At 39.6% G+C, this 20,382-nt stretch overlaps 3 protein-coding genes across 4 annotated transcripts in view; 2 read left to right on the plus strand and 1 right to left on the minus strand.

Annotated features, from left to right (window-relative positions):
- LOC106087731 (uncharacterized) overlaps positions 1-20,382 on the minus strand; it is a 598,301-nt gene that overhangs the window by 431,003 nt on the left and 146,916 nt on the right. The window lies entirely within an intron of this gene.
- LOC131997163 (uncharacterized) lies at positions 7,235-15,655 on the plus strand. Of its 2 annotated transcripts, none has more exons than XM_059367644.1 (2): positions 7,235-7,501; positions 13,888-15,655. In XM_059367644.1, exon 2 carries the CDS (start codon positions 13,890-13,892, stop codon positions 14,811-14,813), a length of 924 nt encoding a protein of 307 aa, XP_059223627.1. In that variant the 5' UTR covers positions 7,235-7,501; positions 13,888-13,889; the 3' UTR covers positions 14,814-15,655. The 2 variants fall into 2 exon arrangements, with proteins under 2 accessions (XP_059223627.1, XP_059223628.1); XM_059367645.1 differs by having other exon boundaries at positions 7,235-7,463.
- On the plus strand, positions 9,807-13,832 carry LOC131997011 (uncharacterized). The gene has a single exon (XM_059367250.1). The coding sequence runs from the start codon at positions 9,807-9,809 to the stop codon at positions 13,830-13,832; it is 4,026 nt and encodes a 1,341-aa protein (XP_059223233.1).

The raw sequence follows: 20,382 nt of genomic DNA on the forward strand, positions 1-20,382 counted from the left end.
CGTTGGAATTTCAACCCCATGTCAGTCAAAAATTCACAAGGCTATATACAAAGGTTGCTGCTCGGGTGAAGGAATACTTGGTAAGCACGATACATCTGGAGGGGTGTGCCATGCATTTTGAAGGCAAACACCTGGAGAGCGTTTAATATCAGGCCGTGGTTCTAAAGAATGAATCAAAGAAAATAATCCGACTCTGCTAAAATCATGTTTTTTTTTTATCAAATAAATTAAAAGATTTTTTCTAATCTTAAATAAAAACTCATCAAAATATAATACAGGAATATAAGGTTGTAAAAAAGACATCACCCTAGCTGACATACACGAACGAGGTCCCTACGAGCTTTGTCTCCAGCCTTGGGCACTTAAAAATGCTATATTTTATACCCACCACTAAAGAATTGGGGTGATACACAACCTAAGCAATGTGGGCATCAAACGAAAGGTATTTGCAAGTAGATTATGAAAACGCAATTTTAATTGCGGGACAGGGCCCGCTCCGCTGCGCCTTCTTTTACTTTATATGGAACAAAATTTTCCTTGGAATTATTTTCGACAATTAAAGAGCTTTTAGTTAAATACCATGCTACGAAAATAGTATATCGCTTGACAAACAGTTTAACAATATAAGTGCCTTTATCTGAATCCCATATGAATTAAAGTTTGGTTGTAAGTTGTACTCCATTCTTAAAATACTTTATTTCAGCCCGATATTCTCATGATGTCCCCCAGACACTTGGCCCTGAAAAAATATCAGCATCGTGCTCTTCTCTCAAATACCATTTATTAAACTCCATTGGCTTTGAGGGGAGTTTACAGGATGAGGCGTCCCCCAAACACATGGCCCCATAATTGGTTATCAAATTAGTTTTCTAATCTCAAACACATTTAATTTGAGGCACATATTGGCATGGTCGAAAAATTTTTACCCTTTGGAGGGTGTTTTGGAGAAGGTTTGATGCCTAAAATACATGGTCCTACATTTGGATATCAAATTCGTATTCGACCCCCAAATACCTTTATTTGAGCCCCATATTGCGATGGTCAGTAAAAAATTGCTGTTTATGGGATATATTGGGGAGGGGGTAGACCCCTCAGACAATTGGTCCCGAAAGTGGGTATCAATTCTTGCTCTACCCCCCAATACTTTTCATTTAAGCCCCACATTAACATGGTCGGTAAATATGCCCGATTTAGGGGTGTTTTGGGGAGTGAGGTAGTCCCCCAATCACTAAGCCCTCAAAATATATCAGCAACGTGCTGATAAATTTGAACCAAATTATATCAAAATTGGATATAAAATTCGGTTTATAATCTCAAAAACCATTCACTGAAACCCCTTATTGTCCGGTTTGGGGTATGGGCCCTAAAAACTATGAATATCAAGCTCCACTGTCTTGAAGACCCAAATTGTCTTGGTGAGCAAATACGTCCTACTTGGGGATTGTTATGGTGGTGGAATGTCCCCAAGACAGTTTGTGCCGAATGTTGATGTCAGATTCATGGTCTACTCCCAAATACCCTTCATTTGAGCTCCATTTTTCCATGACCGGGTTGGGGAGTGTTTTGGAAGATGCGGCGGCCGTTCAGTGACTTGTCTTTGAAAATATATATCCGATTCGTGTTCTACTCTAAAATACTTCTTATTTGAGCCTCATATTGCAATGGTCAGCAAATACGTCCAATTTGGTTGGTGTTATGGGGGTGGGGTGGCCCCTCAGACACTTTTCCCAAACATTGATATGAGACTCGTGCTTTACTTCCAAAAACCTTTCATTTAAGCCCCATACTGCTATGGTGGTAAATTTGTCGTCTTTGGGGTATGTTCTCGGGGATGGGCCAAACACTTGGTCCCACATCTGGATATCAGATTCGTATTCTACACTCAAGTACCTTTTATTTAAGCCCCATATTGCCATGGTCAGTAAAAAAGTCCTGTTTGGAGGGTGTTTTGGGGTAGGGGAGGACCTCCACAAACTTTGTCCCAAATTTGGATATCAGATTCGTATTTTACTCGCAAATACCTTTCATTTGTGTCCACTATTGCCTTGGTCGTTAAAAATTTCAGATTTGGGGGTGTTGTTGGGGTGGTCCCCCAAACACTTGGTCCGATAATTAGATATCTAATACGTTTTCTAATCTTAAATACCTTTCATTTGAGTCCTATATTGTCGTGATTGGTGTATAAATATATTTAGAAGATTAGATTAGACCCATTCTATAAAGAAGAAACTTTTGTTTGCAGATAGAGAAACGCAATTTTTTATATCCTCCACCATAAGATGAGGGTATACTAGTTTCGTCATTCTGTTTGTAACACTTTGAAATATGCATTAGATTCTTGATCGTCATTTCATTTCAAGTCGATCCGTCCATCCGTCCATTTGTGTGTCGAAAGCAAGCAACTTTCGAAGGAGTAAAGCTATGTGCTTGAAATTTTAAAGAAATTCCTTTTATTAGTGTAGGTCGGATGGGATTGTACAATAAATAGGTCAAGTCGGTCCATGTTATGATATAGCTGCCATATATACCGATCTTGGATCTTGACTTCTTGAGCCTCTAGAGGGCGCAATTCTTATCCGATTTGACTGAAATGGTTTGGTATCACTTCCAACAACTGTGCTAAGTATGGTTCAAATCGGCAGCTGATATAGCTGCCATATAAACCGATCTGGGGTCTTGTCTTTTTAAAGAAATTTTAAAGAAATTCCTTTTATTAGTGTAGGTCGGATGGGATTGTACAATAAATGGGTCAAGTCGGTCCATGTTATGATATAGCTGCCATATAACCCGATCTTGGATCTTGACTTCTTGAGCCTCTAGAGGGCGCAATTCTTATCCGATTTGACTGAAATGGTTTGGTATCACTTCCAACAACTGTGCTAAGTATGCTTCAAATCGGCAGCTGATATAGCTGTCATATAAACCGATCTGGGGTCTTGTCTTTTTCAGCTTCTAGAGGGCACAATTCCTATCCGATTTGGCTCTAATTCTACACTTGGTGTTTTGGTATCACTTCCAACAACTGTGCTTAGTATGACGCAAATCGGTTCTTAACCTGGTATAACTGCATTATAAACCGATCTTGGATCATGACTTTTTGAGCCGATAGAGGGCGCAATTCCTATCCAATTTGGCTGTTATTTTAGATGAGGTTTTTTGTTATGACTTCCAACATCTGTGTTTAGTGTGACGCTAATCGGTACAAAACATGATATAGCTGCCATATATACCGATCTGGGATCTTGACTTCTTGAGCCTCTAGAGGGCGCAATTCTCATCCGATTTGGCAGAAATTTTGGACAACGGCTTCTCCCATGACCTTCAACATACGTTTCCAATATGGTCTGAATCGATCCATAGCTTGATACAGCTTTCATATAAATCGATCTCCCGATTTTGCTTCTTGAGCCCCTACAAGGCGCAATTCTTATCCGAATGGACTGAAATATTACACAATGACTTCTACAATGTTCAGCATTCAATTTATTTATGGTCCGAATTCTTTGTTTGCTTAAAAAGGGATGCCGCGCAAAGAACCCGGCAAATGAGATCTATGGTGGAGGGTATATAAGATTCGGCCCGGCCGAACTTAGCATGCTCTTATATGTTTTATCAAACATCGCTCATGCTCTGTATTATTATATTCGTATTTATTGGGTTGCCCAAAAAGTAATTGCGGATTTTTCATATAGTCGGCGTTGACAAATTTTTTCACAGCTTGTGACTCTGTAATTGCATTCTTTCTTCTGTCAGTTATCAGCTGTTACTTTTAGCTTGCTTTAGAAAAAAAGTATAAAAAAGTACATTTGATTAAAGTTCATTCTAAGTTTTATTAAAAATGTATTTACTTTCTTTTAAAAAATCCGCAATTACTTTTTGGGCAACCCAATATAATACTTCACATAAATGTATATGTTACCTTCTAAAGCAACGTCATTTGAATACAAATTTTGAGAAGAACTTACCTGAAACGAAAGAAAAAAAAAACATATTTAATTAAGGTGTCTTAAAATGTAAAAAGCGTAAATATTTATTAGAGAACTTTAAGAACAGTCTAAAAAAAACATTGAATGTAAAACACCTTTTCAATTTCTGCTACTTTTTCTCAACAAAAAAACCAACCAAAACAGTTGGCATAGATCTTTTGAAAGAAGACTGCATTTTTCACTACAACGATATTAAATTTCAAATTCTCTCTAATTTCTTTGTCATAGTCAAGCAATTTATCTTGATGATTATTCGAAACAAAATAGAGTGTAAACTGAAACAACTACCATAGCCTCTGCCAGGACAAAATAGGATGGGCAAAGCAAGTCGGGGGCAACAAAAGAAACAAGTGCAAATTGTTGCCGCCACAGCTACCAGTAGTGCCTTTTTTTGGTTTTTATTTATTTTCACAAATTTTTTATTTCTGTTGCCTCGTTTTTCTTATTTTTTCTTATTTGTTTTGGATGGGCCAGAGGAAAGACTAACTTACACGCGCGCTTTACAAAAGAAAAAGCCATGCATTTATATTTGTCGTAATTTTTATTTATGTCCTTTTCCGCTCTGTATTCTTCGTGTTTGTATTTGCCAAAAGAATTTCTATTTGGTAGGAGGAGCCGAGAGTGACAATTTTAGTGTGGCGGCATTTGAAGAAAGCAACATTAAAAAGGCTACCACCAACAAGTCGTTTGTGAGGTATAAAAATATGCTTTGATTTTGTTTTTGGGTTCGTCGTGGCAATGTTTACCATAAAAAAAAAAAAAACAAAAATGTCACTATTTATTTAGGCAAATCTTCAACAAAAGGATGATGACTTTATTTTTGTTTTGGCTTTTTTGTTTAAATGTTAAACCCTTGTCGTTTTTAATGGCTACCCTAATGGTTACCTTAATGTTGCAATTTGTTGTTCTGAAAAAAGTGTCTGCAGCAGAAAATTTGCCAGCTGCCCAGACAAGTGCAGAAAATGTCCGTTAGGTAACCAATCTGAGATGAAAAGGTAACTTAGTTTATAAATATAAAAAATGTCAGAAGATGTCAGAGGTATTTATCCTTTGTATGAATAAATTTCTTAGTTTTGAAGAACATAAAGAGGCAGTAGTGAAGAAGGCACAACTCTTTAAAGGAATAAGTAAAATTTTTAAAATTTTGTTATTGCAAAAATACACATGGACACCTTCTCTTCTCTTTTATATAAAAATCAATTTGTGTTTGTTTGTCTGTTCAAAAACGTCCGAACCGATTTTCTTGAAAATTTCACATAATGAAAAAAGGGTACTACACTTTTTGAAAGCTGGAGGGGTGGGGCGGACCCTCCCCCTTACCCTAATTTTCAGAAACGCCAGATCTCGGAGATGCGATTTAAGCGAAATTTTGTGTGTTCTCTTGTAGTAACCTACAAACAAAAATTTGGTATCCAAATTTCGGATGGGGTCCCCAAGGGGGCGCCCCACCCCAAAACCTACCAAATATACATATACACCAATCACGACAATATGGGACTCAAATGAAAGGTATTTAAGATTAGAAGACGTATGTGATATCCAATTTTCGGATCAAGTGTTTGGGGGACCATCCCAACCCCCAAAATACCCCTAAATCGGACATATTTACCGACCATGGCAATATGGGACTCAAATGAAAGGTATTTGCGAGTAAAATAAGAATTTGATATTAAAATTTGGACACCCTCACAAACAGGACTTATTTTCTGACAATGGGAATATGGGGCTGATATAAAAGATATTTGAGTGTAGAATACGAATCTGATATCACGATGTGGGACCAATTATTTGGAGGCCGCCCCTCCTCAAAAACATCCTTCAAAGAGGAAAAATTTCGTGCCCTAGCAATATGGGGGTCAAATGAAAGGTCCTTGCCTGAAAAACACGAATCTGACATCAATATTCGTGTCTATGCGGCCACCACACCCCCATAACACCACCCAAATAGGAAGTATTTGCTGACCATTGCAATAAGGGGCTCAAATAAAAGGTATTTTAGAGTAGAACACATATCTGATTGATATGCACTTTAGACCAAGTCACTGAATGAACGCCCCTTCCCCCAAAACACTCCCCAAAGCGGTCATGTTTGCCGACTATGCAAATATGGGGACCAAATGAAAGGTATTTGGGAGTAGACCACGAATCTGATAACAAAATTCGGGACCAACTGTCTAGGGGACGCTCCACCACCATTACAACCCCCCAAATAGGACGTATTTGCTCACCAAGACAATTTTGGCCTTTAAGACAGTGAGGCTCCACATTCATAGTGTTCATGGTTGTGCTATTTTTTTTATCATAGCTGCTGTGCTAGCTAAACGCAACAGGTATGTGCCTAGCGGTCTGTCATGTAAAACACACACGCACTCATACCAACGTGCGTATATGCAGTCGCTGGGTACATACTTGTTTGTTGTTATTCAGCCAAACAAATGGTCATCGCCAACCACTGGCAGATGATATTCTTTTCTTTTTGGTAATTATTCGAAGTCAAGCTTAACTCCCGTACGCATAAAAACCCCCGCGACCAAGAAAAAAAGAACAACAAAAAGAACCTGTGAGCAAGGAAAAAGAAAGAAAAAGTGAAATTAAATTGTACACAGCAAAGAAATTAAGAACTGTTTAAAATGTGAAATTGTTTAAAAATACTTACCATCTAGAAAATAAACATACTTACCTATATTGTGAACCCTAAATACCTACCTTGAAATTAAAACAAAACAAAAACAAGAAGAATACTTACCTAAGGAAATTAGTGAAACAAAAATTGCAAGAAACACAAGAAAAATTATAAAATTACTAACTACTTATTATCTACACTGTTAAAATTTACCTACATATATTTTCTTAAAACCTAATTATTGCACAAAGTGTTTAAACTAATTTATATTGCACTTACCTAATTAAGCTTATACTACATTGTAAATATTGCACAGTGGAACAAAAAAAAATACAAACCTGTGAAAATAAACAAATTGAATTGAAACAAAAAAAGCAATCTAGTCTTGTGGGAAAAAAAAAGGCAAAACCAAAGTTCGTAAAGAAACATTTTGGTCCTTCGAACCGGATTTGTGAAAAAAAAAGTGTGGTTATTTCAAAAAAATTTTTAAATTAAGTGGCCATTTCGAAAAGTGTGATTTTGGTGGTTCACAGACATTAGTTGTGTTACATCCCTTTGGGAAAAGCTAAAATACATTGGAAAAAGTAAAAAATTTTATTTTTTGTTTAAAAAAAAAAAAAAAAAAAATAATAATAATAGAAAATAATCAAAATTGTACAAGAGACATTGTGAGCGTGCTGCAAGATCAATTAATCTACACAACAACAAAACAAAAGCTCGGTTCGGGGTCGCGTTACATAACAAGAGATTGATCCAGAAATCTTAAATCCGTTTCGAGCATTCCAGCAATTCAGCCATAAGTTTTTGAGCGGACGGACATTGGAAGGCCGGCGTCTACAGACACACACACACACGTATACCTCTACACATACACTCAAACCTTACCTTCAAAGTGAGTACCCATTTACATGCGTATATAAAAGCACGACACAAGGAGAGAATACCAGGTGCCGCACTTCTTGACTCTCATTGTAATTATGTGGAAAAAAAATACTCGAAACCTGTGCATGACCCTGTATACTTACCTTTTGCGTGCTATAGACTAGTTCATGCGATAAATGCTTTGATGCCCAATGGAGTGAGTTTAGTGACCCGCCATTTTTTGACTCATATGAATTTTGTGACACACATATGCAAAGCGATCCACTGACCCTATATACGTTTGAAGAAGGGGACTCGACGGTCATTTTTGATTTTCAAAAAATTTATTAAGGAATTTCGGAAATATTTACGTCCATTTTGAATTTAATGTGAAAAGTGACCCAAATCGAATCTATGCCATTTTCATCCTGTTTTGTTTTAAATTTGTGCCTCGTTGATTAGATACGATCCTTGTGGTATAGAGGCCTAGTCAGAATTGAATTTGATTTTTGAATCACAGGGTCTTTGTTGTTGGCTCTTTATTAAGACGTGACTGTGTTTGCGATTTTTTTTTTTTTTTTTTTTTTTGAAATTTTGTCGCTGGCTTAGATGAAATGATACGTTGTAGAGCAAAGTGACCTAAATCGATTGGGTAAAAAAAGAAAAAATTGTCCCAACATTTTACAAATCGACAGAGATATTATCTGCTTTCTTGAAGACTGTCTATTGGGGCGCAAATACCACGTCCCTCGTATTGCAATTCGCCACGATTTATTGAAAGTGGGTTTCTGTTCGCCTTTCTCTGAAGCACTGAATTGATTGACCCGCTGCCTTGAGAGGAAATTTATTTGTTCTTCCATTATCATTAATCCGCCTCCACAGACGAACGAAGACTGTGCCATTTAGTTTGGGAATCCGCTTTGATAGTCGGCATCGGACCCTTCAAGGAAAATTGAGTTTTTTTGAATTTAGGTCCTGAACCGAGACAATTAAATAGTGTTTTGCTTGACCCTTCTCTGAAATTTTCTCGAATTGGAAAATTTTAGTAGCAAGGAATTTTTGGCAAAATGGAGAAAGCTATACGTGATAGATTTGCAAATAGCGTCAATGACTTGGTGGATTTCGACAGCACATTCGCCGCAGCGAGATCCGAGGATAATGTTCATAGCCTGGAGGCTCTAAGAGTGGAGCTGGATTCGCTTTGGAACAACGTTAAAAAATCATACTTAGAATGCCGCGATCATGTTGCAGCGGAGGGCGAAACACCCATGGATAGAAACAAGCTTCGATCTCATTACAAAGACGCTAGGGAAAGCTATATGCGAGTCATAGGTTCATTGAACGCGGATATTAATGCATTTAAAGAACAGGCGATCCAGGAGAAGGCAGAAAGAGAGTCGATACAGCAAGTAAGATCCGAGGAAAGGGATTTTATGCCAGTCTCTAGACTCCCCCCGTGTGATACAGACACTTTCAAGGGAGGATATACAGCTTGGCCAACATTCAGGGACCTTTTCACTGCAATTTATATTAGGAATCCAAGGCTAAGCAACGTTGAAAAACTTTTTCATTTGACACAAAAGACCGCAGGAGAGGCGAGGGAGATGATAAGCCACGTTCCTTTGACAAATGATGGATTTTTATTAGCTTGGTCCAATTTAACTGACAGATATGAGAATAAAAGAATGCAGGTCAACGAACAGCTAAAGATTCTTTTTAATCTGCCAAATGTTACGGTAGAATGTTCTCAGTCAGTTCAGAAGCTGCAGCGCACTGTTAATAGCTGTATACAAACTCTTGAAATACTTTGCGTGGATGTTACAAAATGGGACCCGATCTTGATCTACTTATGTTCGGCAAGGTTACCTAGACAATTTCTAGAGGAGTTTGAGAATTCGTTAAATGATTGCAAGACTCTTCCAACATGGGCGGAATTTGACAGATTTCTGACCCATAAGTTTAAGACCCTCGAGTCTGTAAGCAATATTAAACCAAGTTTTAGTAAGCCAAGTCACAATAAGCAGGACCAGAACAAAAAGTTTTTCAACAGCTTTCACACGAACATTTCACAAAAGACCCACAGTTCTGGTGCTAAGAATAATGCTAATGCAAGACAGCCTCCGGCAAAACCTACCCAAACGGCTCAAAGTTGCCAGATTTGTAAAGCAACGCATTTCATTCGGGATTGTCCGAAGTTTATTGAGAAAAATATCAATGATAGGATTCACATCGTGAAGGTTTCACACTTATGCTACAATTGCCTTTCATCTAATCACGGGGTAAAAGACTGCAAGAGCAAATTTTCATGTAGAGAATGCAACTTGAAGCATCACACAATGCTACACAAGGGAACGGAAACCCAAGCTAGTAGCCAAGACCCAGCCAGAGATGTAGCGCGACCCAGTACTAGTGCTACCGCTCTTACGACAATTATACAGTCCACTCCTGACACAAGACAAAGTAACATCACCACCCTGACCCTTCGGGATAAGCAAATTAGTGAGCGTCATCCTAGGGAAACTTTGCTATTTACTGCCGTAGTGCAGATAGAATCTAGAGGACAACTATTCGATGCCAGAGCTATTATTGACTCTGGATCGCAGTCCACCTTTATAACAGATAAACTCAAGAACAAATTGAGTCTTCCAACTAAGCGAAACTTGGTACACGTCACGGGGCTTAGCCAGATGGTAGCCGAAACTTCGAACAAAGCTTGTCTCTTTACTTTGCGTTCAAGCTTAGACCCTCGATTTGAGTTGGAGGTTTGGGCGCCTGTCTTGAAGGCCCTTCCTTCTAATTTACCACCACAAAACTTAGACCTAGCACAACTTCGGGATGTTGCCAACCTTGATTTGGCAGATCCAAAATTCTATATTAGCCAACCGGTTGACCTTCTAATAGGAATGGACATAGGACCCCTTATTTTTGACATTGGATCTCCTATGAAATCAGTCGGCACACTTTTGGCACAGAACACAGTTTTTGGATGGATCGTTGGTGGACCCATAGCACAAGGAACTACAGGGGGTAACCGAGTTTCTCTGCACAACACAATATCGATAGAGAAAATACTTACACGTTTTTGGGAGGTGGAGGAGACCCCCAAAAAGATTTTGAGGTCTGAAGAGGACATGGTTTGTGAACAAAACTTTAAGACAACCACTCGCCGAAACCAAAATGGAAGATACGTTGTGAACCTACCGTTTAAAAATTGCGAAGAACTAGGAAGTTCTAGAAACATCGCTTTAGCACAATTTTATCGAATGGAAAGGAAGCTGCAGGCAACGCCTGAAATAAAGGAACAATATGATAAAACTATTCTGGAATATCTGGAACTTGGACACATGAGGAGATTATCGGCCGAGGAGGTAACTAAGACTCCCAATTACTATTTGCCGCATCATGCTGTCATCAAGCCAGATCGACTCACAACGAAACTTAGAGTGGTTTTCAATGCGTCAAGTCCTTCTTCGAACAAAAGAAGCCTCAACGACAACCTGTTTGCTGGACCCATTCTTCAACAAGACCTTGTGTTACAAATTTTGAAGTGGAGATTCTTCAAATACGTATTCAATGCGGACGTAACGAAGATGTACCGGCAAATTCTCCTAGACCCTAATCAGACACAATTCCAAAGAATACTTTTTAGAAAATCTCCAAAGGACCAAGTCGAGGATTTTGAGCTCTTGACAGTCACGTTTGGAGTAAATTGCGCACCATTCCTTGCAATCCGAACACTTCTTCAACTTGCGGAAGACGTGGCGGACACATACCCCTTAGCATCAAAGATCATTCAAGAGAATCTGTATGTTGATGATGTTCTGGTCGGGGCTCACACAATTGAAGAAGCCATCCGATCTCGTAAAGAGTTAATCTCAGCCTTTGACTCGGCTGGATTTCAACTCATGAAATGGACAGCAAATGATCACAAAGTCATTCAAGACTTACCTGCCGATCAATTGCTGCCAGTAAATTGGCTTGAGCTCTCGGAGGACTCTTCAACCAAAACCCTTGGTATTCGGTGGAATATTTCTGGGGATTATTTCACATTCACACCACCATCATTAGAAGTCAGACCAACGTACTCAAAAAGAGAGGTCTTATCATCCATTGCCAAATTGTTTGACCCTTGTGGTTGGTTGGCCCCAGTTATTGTAATCGCCAAGCTAGTCATGCAGCAAGTATGGCTTGACAAAATAGACTGGGATGACACGCTCAAAGCAATAGCATTAATAAACTGGCAAACCTTTGTAAAAAACTGTGGGGAAATTGAATCAGTAAAAGTTCCAAGATGGATTCAGTTTGTGCCTTCGTGTCAAGTTGAAGTTCACGGGTTTTGTGATGCGTCTGAGAGTGCGTACGGAGCAGCTCTTTACATAAGAGTGGAACATGAAGACCACAAGACAGAAACATATTTGCTCGCTGCTAAGACTCGTGTAGCCCCCATAAAGAAAATCTCGCTACCAAGGCTTGAGTTATGCGGGGCTGTTTTATTATCAAAGCTTGCGTCGTCAATTATAGCTAAGCTTCAAATTTCTAACTTCACAACTTACTACTGGACTGACTCAACAATTGTTCTAGCATGGCTCAAGAAACCACCTTGTGCTTGGAGCACATTTGTGGGAAATCGCGTCTCGGAGATATTGGAAAACGTCGGGGTTGAAAATTGGCTGCATATTGACTCCGAAAGTAACCCTGCGGATGTTGCCAGTCGAGGGTGCTCACCATCTGACTTGAAAGGTCATCATTTGTGGTGGCACGGACCCCTATGGTTAAAACTTCCGAAAGACAGGTGGCCAACGTACGAAGTTTTTAGTGACACGAGTTTAGAAGCGAAAGCAGTTAAAGTTTTTGCTACTACAACCTTTGAAGACCCTCTCGAAAGATTCTCTTCTTTGTCTCGAGCATATCGAGTTTTGTGTTATGTTTTAAGATTTTGGCGAAACACTAGCGCAGGTCGATCGCATCTTAGAATCTCGTCTGGGAAGATTACCGCTGAAGAAATACAAGACGTAAAGCAACGACTCTTAGTTATGACTCAGAAACAGTACTTTGCTTCCGAATACCACAATTTAGAACAGAAAACTAAATTGTCGCCCAGCAGTAGCCTTTTGTCATTGAACCCATTTTTAGACTCGAAAGGGGTTATGCGGTCCAATGGGCGTCTAGTCCAATCACCGGCACTGTCATACAATGAAAGGCATCCCATTCTCTTGCCATATGATGCAAGAATGACTCAACTTCTTGTCGAGTTTGCACACAAAATAACACTTCATGGAGGCAACCAGCTCATGACACGATTATTGCGATCAGAATTTTGGATATTTCGGTTAAAACCCCTTGTTAAGAAAGTTATACACAACTGCAAGACCTGTATTTTGTATAAAAAGCACTTGCAATCACAAATAATGGCGTCCCTTCCACCTGAGCGCACTTCACTCTCGAGACCCTTTACCAATACCGGGGTTGACTTTGCAGGACCCTTTAATATTAAAAACTATTCAGGTCGTGCTTGTCTGATTACCAAAGGGTACGTCTGTATCTTTGTTTGTTTTGCGACAAAAGCCATACACTTGGAGGCAACAACCGACCTTTCTACACAATCTTTTTTAGCGGCGTTTTCGCGTTTTATTGCTCGTAGAGGTTGTCCGGCCTGTATCTACTCCGATAATGGGAAAAACTTTGTGGGCGCCTCTGAATTACTTAAAAAGGATCGTCTAGAGTTCTTAAAGACTCTACAAAACCAAACGCTGCAGCAGAATGTTTATCAAAATCTAGTTTGGAAATTTATTCCTCCTGGTGCCCCTCACATGGGCGGCCTGTGGGAAGCGGGTGTCAAGTCTTTTAAATCCCACTTGCGCAAGTTTATTCCGAAAATGTACTTTACGTTCGAGGAATTGTCCACAATTTTGACTCGAATAGAGGCTTGCTTAAATTCCAGACCGCTGAGTCCAGCCAACGACGACCCCAATGACTTCTCGCCTTTGACTCCAGGCCACTTTCTTATTGGTACACCACTTCTGACCCCAGCGGAGCCTGATGTTTCAGATCAGGATGTCTCTTTTGCTAATAGGTGGAAAAGACTCAAAATAGTATCTCAATACTTTTGCCAACGATGGAAGTCGGAGTATTTGAAAGAATTGCACCGCAGATCCAAATGGAAATATCAGCAGGAAAATCTCGCAAAGGATGATTTAGTTGTAATCAGAGACGATAGGTTCCCTCCTACGGAATGGACAATGGGTCGCATTGAAAGGGCCTATCATGGTACAGATCAAAATATAAGAGTAGTAGATGTTAGAACGTCAAACGGAATAGTCACTAGACCCATTACTAAAATTGTCAAATTGTTTTCCGCATGACTAGTCGGGTACTCACGAACCTTAGAACACGGTACTCACAAGACTTTTCTTACAGGAATGGCGGCCTACTTACCCCGTGGATATTGGCAAGAGGAGGAGGAAAGACCTCGCGAAAACAATCGTGGCGCACGACACAATGAAAGACGTGATGGCAATCGCCAGGAAAGAGGACATCCTGGAGCGGACCGGGACTTGCAACGTGGGCGTGGTCGTCCAAGTATATGGCAGTATTCATGTGGTCTTTGCCAAGATGACCACGCTCTTAACTCATGCCAGCGCTTTCGAGACAAAACCCCGTACCAACGGTACGAAACAGTGGAAAGGAGAGGCTATTGTAGAAATTGCCTGGCAAGAAGTCACCTAGCGCCAGACTGTACAAGCCTCACAGGGTGCCGCCGTTGTCATGATCGTCATCACACCCTACTCCATGGGGCCCCTCAACTCGAAGAGGCACCCCTCAATATAGACGTGCCTGTGACACCGCCCCGCTTCTTATGGGACATTGTTTTTGTGCCGACGGCCATTATACGCATAACCGGTGAAGACGTCGACAGTTGGGCTTCTGTGCGAGTCCTGGTAAGCCAGTCCTCTATAATGTCCAGAATCGCGTATGCGACGTTCCGCCGGCTTGGTCTTCGAACGTTTTTGTACCAAGGTAAACGATTTGCTAGCTTTAAAATTATGTCTCGCCAACCCACTAGCACTTGGGCGTTAAAGGTCAACGCGCTCATCACGGACGAGCTGCCAAGACAACCCTATTCCGACCCTCTTCTTCACGACCCGACCCGTGATTTAACTGATAGCTCACTAGCTGACCCGGACCCGAGAAGCAATGTTCCTATCGATCTAGAGCTTGGTGCAGATACATACTCTGCAATACATAGAGAAGGTCGCATATTTACCGGACTTGGTGACGTCAACGCCTATAGGACGGTACTGGGATACATCATATCCGGCCCTATTCGGAATCTAAATCAATAAGGCTTCCATCGTCATACTTACTTAGCCCTTAAAATCTTGGAATGTAACACTTGGTCATGGGGGGCGGAATGTTCATGGTTGTGCTATTTTTTTTATCATAGCTGCTGTGCTAGCTAAACGCAACAGGTATGTGCCTAGCGGTCTGTCATGTAAAACACACACGCACTCATACCAACGTGCGTATATGCAGTCGCTGGGTACATACTTGTTTGTTGTTATTCAGCCAAACAAATGGTCATCGCCAACCACTGGCAGATGATATTCTTTTCTTTTTGGTAATTATTCGAAGTCAAGCTTAACTCCCGTACGCATAAAAACCCCCGCGACCAAGAAAAAAAGAACAACAAAAAGAACCTGTGAGCAAGGAAAAAGAAAGAAAAAGTGAAATTAAATTGTACACAGCAAAGAAATTAAGAACTGTTTAAAATGTGAAATTGTTTAAAAATACTTACCATCTAGAAAATAAACATACTTACCTATATTGTGAACCCTAAATACCTACCTTGAAATTAAAACAAAACAAAAACAAGAAGAATACTTACCTAAGGAAATTAGTGAAACAAAAATTGCAAGAAACACAAGAAAAATTATAAAATTACTAACTACTTATTATCTACACTGTTAAAATTTACCTACATATATTTTCTTAAAACCTAATTATTGCACAAAGTGTTTAAACTAATTTATATTGCACTTACCTAATTAAGCTTATACTACATTGTAAATATTGCACAGTGGAACAAAAAAAAATACAAACCTGTGAAAATAAACAAATTGAATTGAAACAAAAAAAGCAATCTAGTCTTGTGGGAAAAAAAAAGGCAAAACCAAAGTTCGTAAAGAAACACATAGTTTTTAAGTAAATACCCCAAACCGGACAAATTTGCTGACTTTTACTGTACACATTAATATGGGAATAATATGGGGTATACCACGAATCTGATATCAAAATTCGGGACCAACTGTCTAGGGGACGCTCCACCACCATTACAACCCCCCAAATAGGACGTATTTGCTCACCAAGACAATTTTGACCTTTAATACAGTGTGGCTCCACATTCATAGTTTTTAGGTAAATACCCCAAACCGGACAAATTTGCTGACTTTTACTGTACAAATTAATATGGGGTATACCACGAATCTGATATCAAAATTCGAGACCAACTGTCTAGGGGACGTTCCACCACCATTACAACCCCCCAAATAGCACGTATTTGCTCACCAAGACAATTTTGGTCTTCAAGACAGTGGAGCTCCACATTGATAGTTTTTAGGTAACATACCCCAAACCGGATAAATTTGCTGACTTTTACTATACATACTAATAACGTTTAATATTTCTGATTGGCATAATGTTTGGTGAGTTTAGAATACATTTTGCCAACATACTTAAATTTCGTGTGCCAGAGTACTTAGACACGAAAAGTTTCTTTACGAACAGCGCCTTCATGCCAAAGTTATTGCTTCTCCGAGGGGAAACCAGAGCTTTTGGTTATTCGTTAAAAGACTAAAGGGCAACCCATCGGCAATCCCCACTCTTGTTAAGGATGATCAGGTTGATAAGGCTAATCACTGACCCGGTTGATAAGGCTAATCTACTGGCTGAAATGTTTGCAGGAAATTCTTCCTCGCCGTTAAGCAATCAACCACTCCCCGTGCTTGATAGTGTACCTAGTTCGATGCCTCAGATAATCTTTCGAACAGGTGGTGTTTAAGGGGTCCTTGTGGATCTCGACGTTAATAATTCTCCGGGCCTTGACGGTATATCAACACTTGTCCTTTGTAAGTGTTCTTCGACGCTTGCTCGCGTCCACTACGCAACCTTTTCAACCTTGCTTACCGTGCGGGTGTTTTCCCAGTGCGTTGGAAGGTTGCGAACGTTCAGCCCATCCCCAAGAAAGGTGGGGCGAACAACCCTGCGATTTACCGGTCAATTGCGATATGCTCCGCACTCTCCAAGGTTATGGAGAGTATGGTTAACCATCATCTTGTCAGATACTTAGAGTCCAATAGCCTTTTTAGCGACAGACAGTATGGGAGACCTAATGGCATTTTTGTCAGAACGATAGAGTCGCTATATCCACCACTTAGGTGAGAGTAAGATCGTGGCTCTGGATATCTTCAAGGCATTTGATGGGGTCTGGTGCGGTACACTTTTATCAAAGCTTGTCGCTTTTGGTGTCGGTAATAACTTCGTTCGATTTATATCGAGCTTTCTCAGAGATCGCACTATACGAGTTGTTGTAGATGGGTTCTCATGAGTATACATTGACCGCAGGTGTGCCACAAGGCTCTGTCTTGTCCCCTTCCCTTTTTCTTATTTTCATTGACGATCTATTGGGTCAGACTTCGAATCTTCGAATCAGTCTATTCATTTGCCGATGACAGTAGTCTGTGTCAATAATATTCATTCGACCATGGGCCCAGTCCTCAAGAAATTGTGGACAAGAGGCGCATTATAGATGAGACGTTCTCCCAGGATTTGTTGGCCATTTCCGAGTGGGATAGAATGAACAGAGTAGACATTAACACACAGAAGACACAGTGCTGTTTCTTGTCTCACAAGCTATTCACTGACCCACTTCAATCGTCGATATCTATCGAGGGTAAAGATATTGAACAGTCAGATGATCTTGATGTTCTGGCCATGAAGATACAATGTGATGTCCGTTGGTCAAAACACGTATTCGAAGGTTTCGAAAGAGTCATTCAAGTGTTTGGGCTTTCTTAAGTGGTGCAAGAAATATTTCACCTGTTCTGATCTTCTCAATATCTATACTACCTACATTAGGTAGTATAGATAGAATATAACTCTCATATATGGGCAGGAGCTCCATTTGGAGCTACTTGACCGGGTTCAACGGAGAGCGATGGTGTTGATTGGTGACAGTAGGGTATCCAACTCTATTGCTTCCCTTGAACATCATCGGAATGTAGGTAGCGTTGTATTGCTCTATCGTTATTTTCATGGCGTGTGTTCCAGTGATATTCGTCTTCTTCCCCTGACGTTAGGATGTTCACTAGGAATACAAGACTTGCCAGGAATTTACACCCGTTTGTAATCGATTGGCCAGTCGATCGGACCATGCATTACCGAGAAAATTCATTTTTCGCCCGAACCATTCGTATGTGGAATCGACTTCCCCGGCTAATGTCTTTCCCACCGACATTGATGTTCAGAAATTTAAGACTAATATCAACAAACACTACTCCCTTTTTGCCCCCTCCAACCCTTATCTTTCCTAGTTGCCAACGCAATGCACTACATGAAAAAATTTATTTGGCAAACAAATGGAATTAACTCGTGAATTCACGAGAACAGATTCTTATTTGCTCATATGCAGATTAAATTCGAAGATGGATTATATATCGATTTATATCTTGATATAGAACCCATATAGACCGATCTAAGTTTTTGGCCCCATAAAACGCGAATTTGTTAATCGAATTTGCACAGCAAGGTGTATTAGGCTCTACAACATTCATGTTAAATATGGCTCATATCGGTTTATATTTAGATATACACCGATCTTCCGATTTAAGTTCTAGGACCCATAAAATGCACTTTTATTTACCTATGGAGCTGAAATTTGGCACAGTGAGCTGTGTTGGGTTCTTTTACATCCATGGCCCTTACAGTCCAGATCGGTCTTTATTTGAATATAGCTGCCTATAAAACGAACACTTGATTTAAGGCCTAGAGGCCGTAAAACCCAGATTTATTACCCAATTTTGCTGAATTTTTGTACAATGATGATATGGCGTAGATAGGATTTTATTTGGAGATTGCTGCCATATAGCTGCAAAAGTGTATTTTTCCCAGACTTGACGTTATGAGGTTAATAATAATATCCTAGATAAACTATCCAAACTTCAGCCCGGTAGAACTTTACGAATTTATACCTTTTTTCATGGCATTCCTATCGTTTATTATCGCTTTTAATTGTTTTAATTTATTTTATGTTTTATTTAAAAAAGAAAAAAAAAAATACTAAACCGCCAAAAAAGCACATTTACCAACTTAAAAGTTGACACTGTATTAGAAGAACCACTGTAAATAATAAAAAATTTAAAAGCCCATAAAAAAATATCTCTAACTAAAGTCAATTAATTCGATATGGTTGTAGCCCACAAACGCATATCTGTCCACAAAATCAGCCTTAAATACAAGTAGAGATTACTAATAACCACTTTAATGGGAAACTTAAAATTTTACGATCTAAAAACACGTATTCACATTTATGCTAAATTACTTTTAGACATACTCTGGCACTACCAGCACGAGAACTACACTGAAAGTAAGTTTGAAAAAAACATTAAGTTTTGTCTTTAGAGAAAATATTAGGGAAATTTTGAAATTTTATGGAACATTTTAAGAAAAAATGTCATCGAAATTATGGTTTTTGGATATAGTTGCTATATATACCTATCTTCCAATTATAGTTATTGGAACCGTAAAAAAAATTTTATTATCTGATTTTGCTGAAATTTGGCACAATGAGTTGTGAAAAACCTCTCGACGTCAGACAACTGCATGAGATTCTAAATTTAGCTAGAATGTTAGCTAGAAACGCCCGCCATATGACAGTAGAGCAAGAGTTGATCGAACGTTTCAGCAATCGTTTAGTGGATGTGCTTTTCAATTTGAGTGTCGGGCATCGTATGTTGTATTCGAATGAGCACTACTCAGATGAGTGCCATGTGAAGCCAAAGCAAGCAGAGGAATGGCAAGCAGACAAAGACACATAGATCAGCAATATTCAGCCCTTCACGTTAGCGTTGATGCCAAGTCACACGCATTCAGTGTTGCCGTTTTGGGATTTTTCTACCAAATTTGCTCGAATGGATTTGCAAATTTAAGGATTTGGTAGGTTTTGGTAGATTTTCAATGTATCGACAATTTTTTCTATTTGTAGTAAAATTGCAAATTTTGTCCATGAACATTCCACTAAAGAACAGGGGCATATGCCGATCCATATGTCCGATTCAAGTTTAAGCTCAATGGTAAGGGACCTCTTTTTATAGCCGAGTTCGGACCGTGTACCGCAGTGCGACACCTCCTTGGAGAAAAGTTTTACATGGCATGGTACCTCACAAATGTTGCAAGCATTAGAATGGGAATGCTTGCTTGTGCAATTTGGCCCAGATTGGTTAAGATTTGGATATATAGCTGCCATATAGACCGATCTCTCGATTTAAGGTTTTAGGCCCATAAAAAACGCATTTATTGTCCGATGCCGCCGAAATTTGGGACAGTGAGTTATGTTAGGGCCTTCGACATCCTTTTTCAATTTGATCGAGATCGGTCCAGATTTGGATATAGCTGCCATATAGACCGATCCCGATTTAATGCTTTGGGCCCATAAAAGCCACATTTATTGTCCGATTTCGCCGAAATTTGAGACAGTGAGTTGTGTTAGGCCCTTCTACATCCCTCTTCGATTTGGCCTAGATCGGTTCAGATTTGGATATAGCTGCCATATAAATCGATCTTAGCCCCATAGAAGGCGCATTTATAATACAAACTCAATGTCGGTGCCAAATCTGATTCAAATCGGAAAAATTTACA

This window comes from Stomoxys calcitrans, chromosome 4 (assembly GCF_963082655.1).
Source record: "Stomoxys calcitrans chromosome 4, idStoCalc2.1, whole genome shotgun sequence".
In the NCBI taxonomy this organism is placed as follows: Eukaryota; Metazoa; Arthropoda; class Insecta; order Diptera; family Muscidae; genus Stomoxys; species Stomoxys calcitrans.

Coding starts and splice junctions, on each gene's coding strand:
- LOC131997011 (XM_059367250.1), top strand. CDS start 9,807: ATGCTACACAAGGGAACGGAAACCCAAGCTAGTAGCCAAGACCCAGCC.
- LOC131997163 (XM_059367644.1), top strand. CDS start 13,890: ATGGCGGCCTACTTACCCCGTGGATATTGGCAAGAGGAGGAGGAAAGA.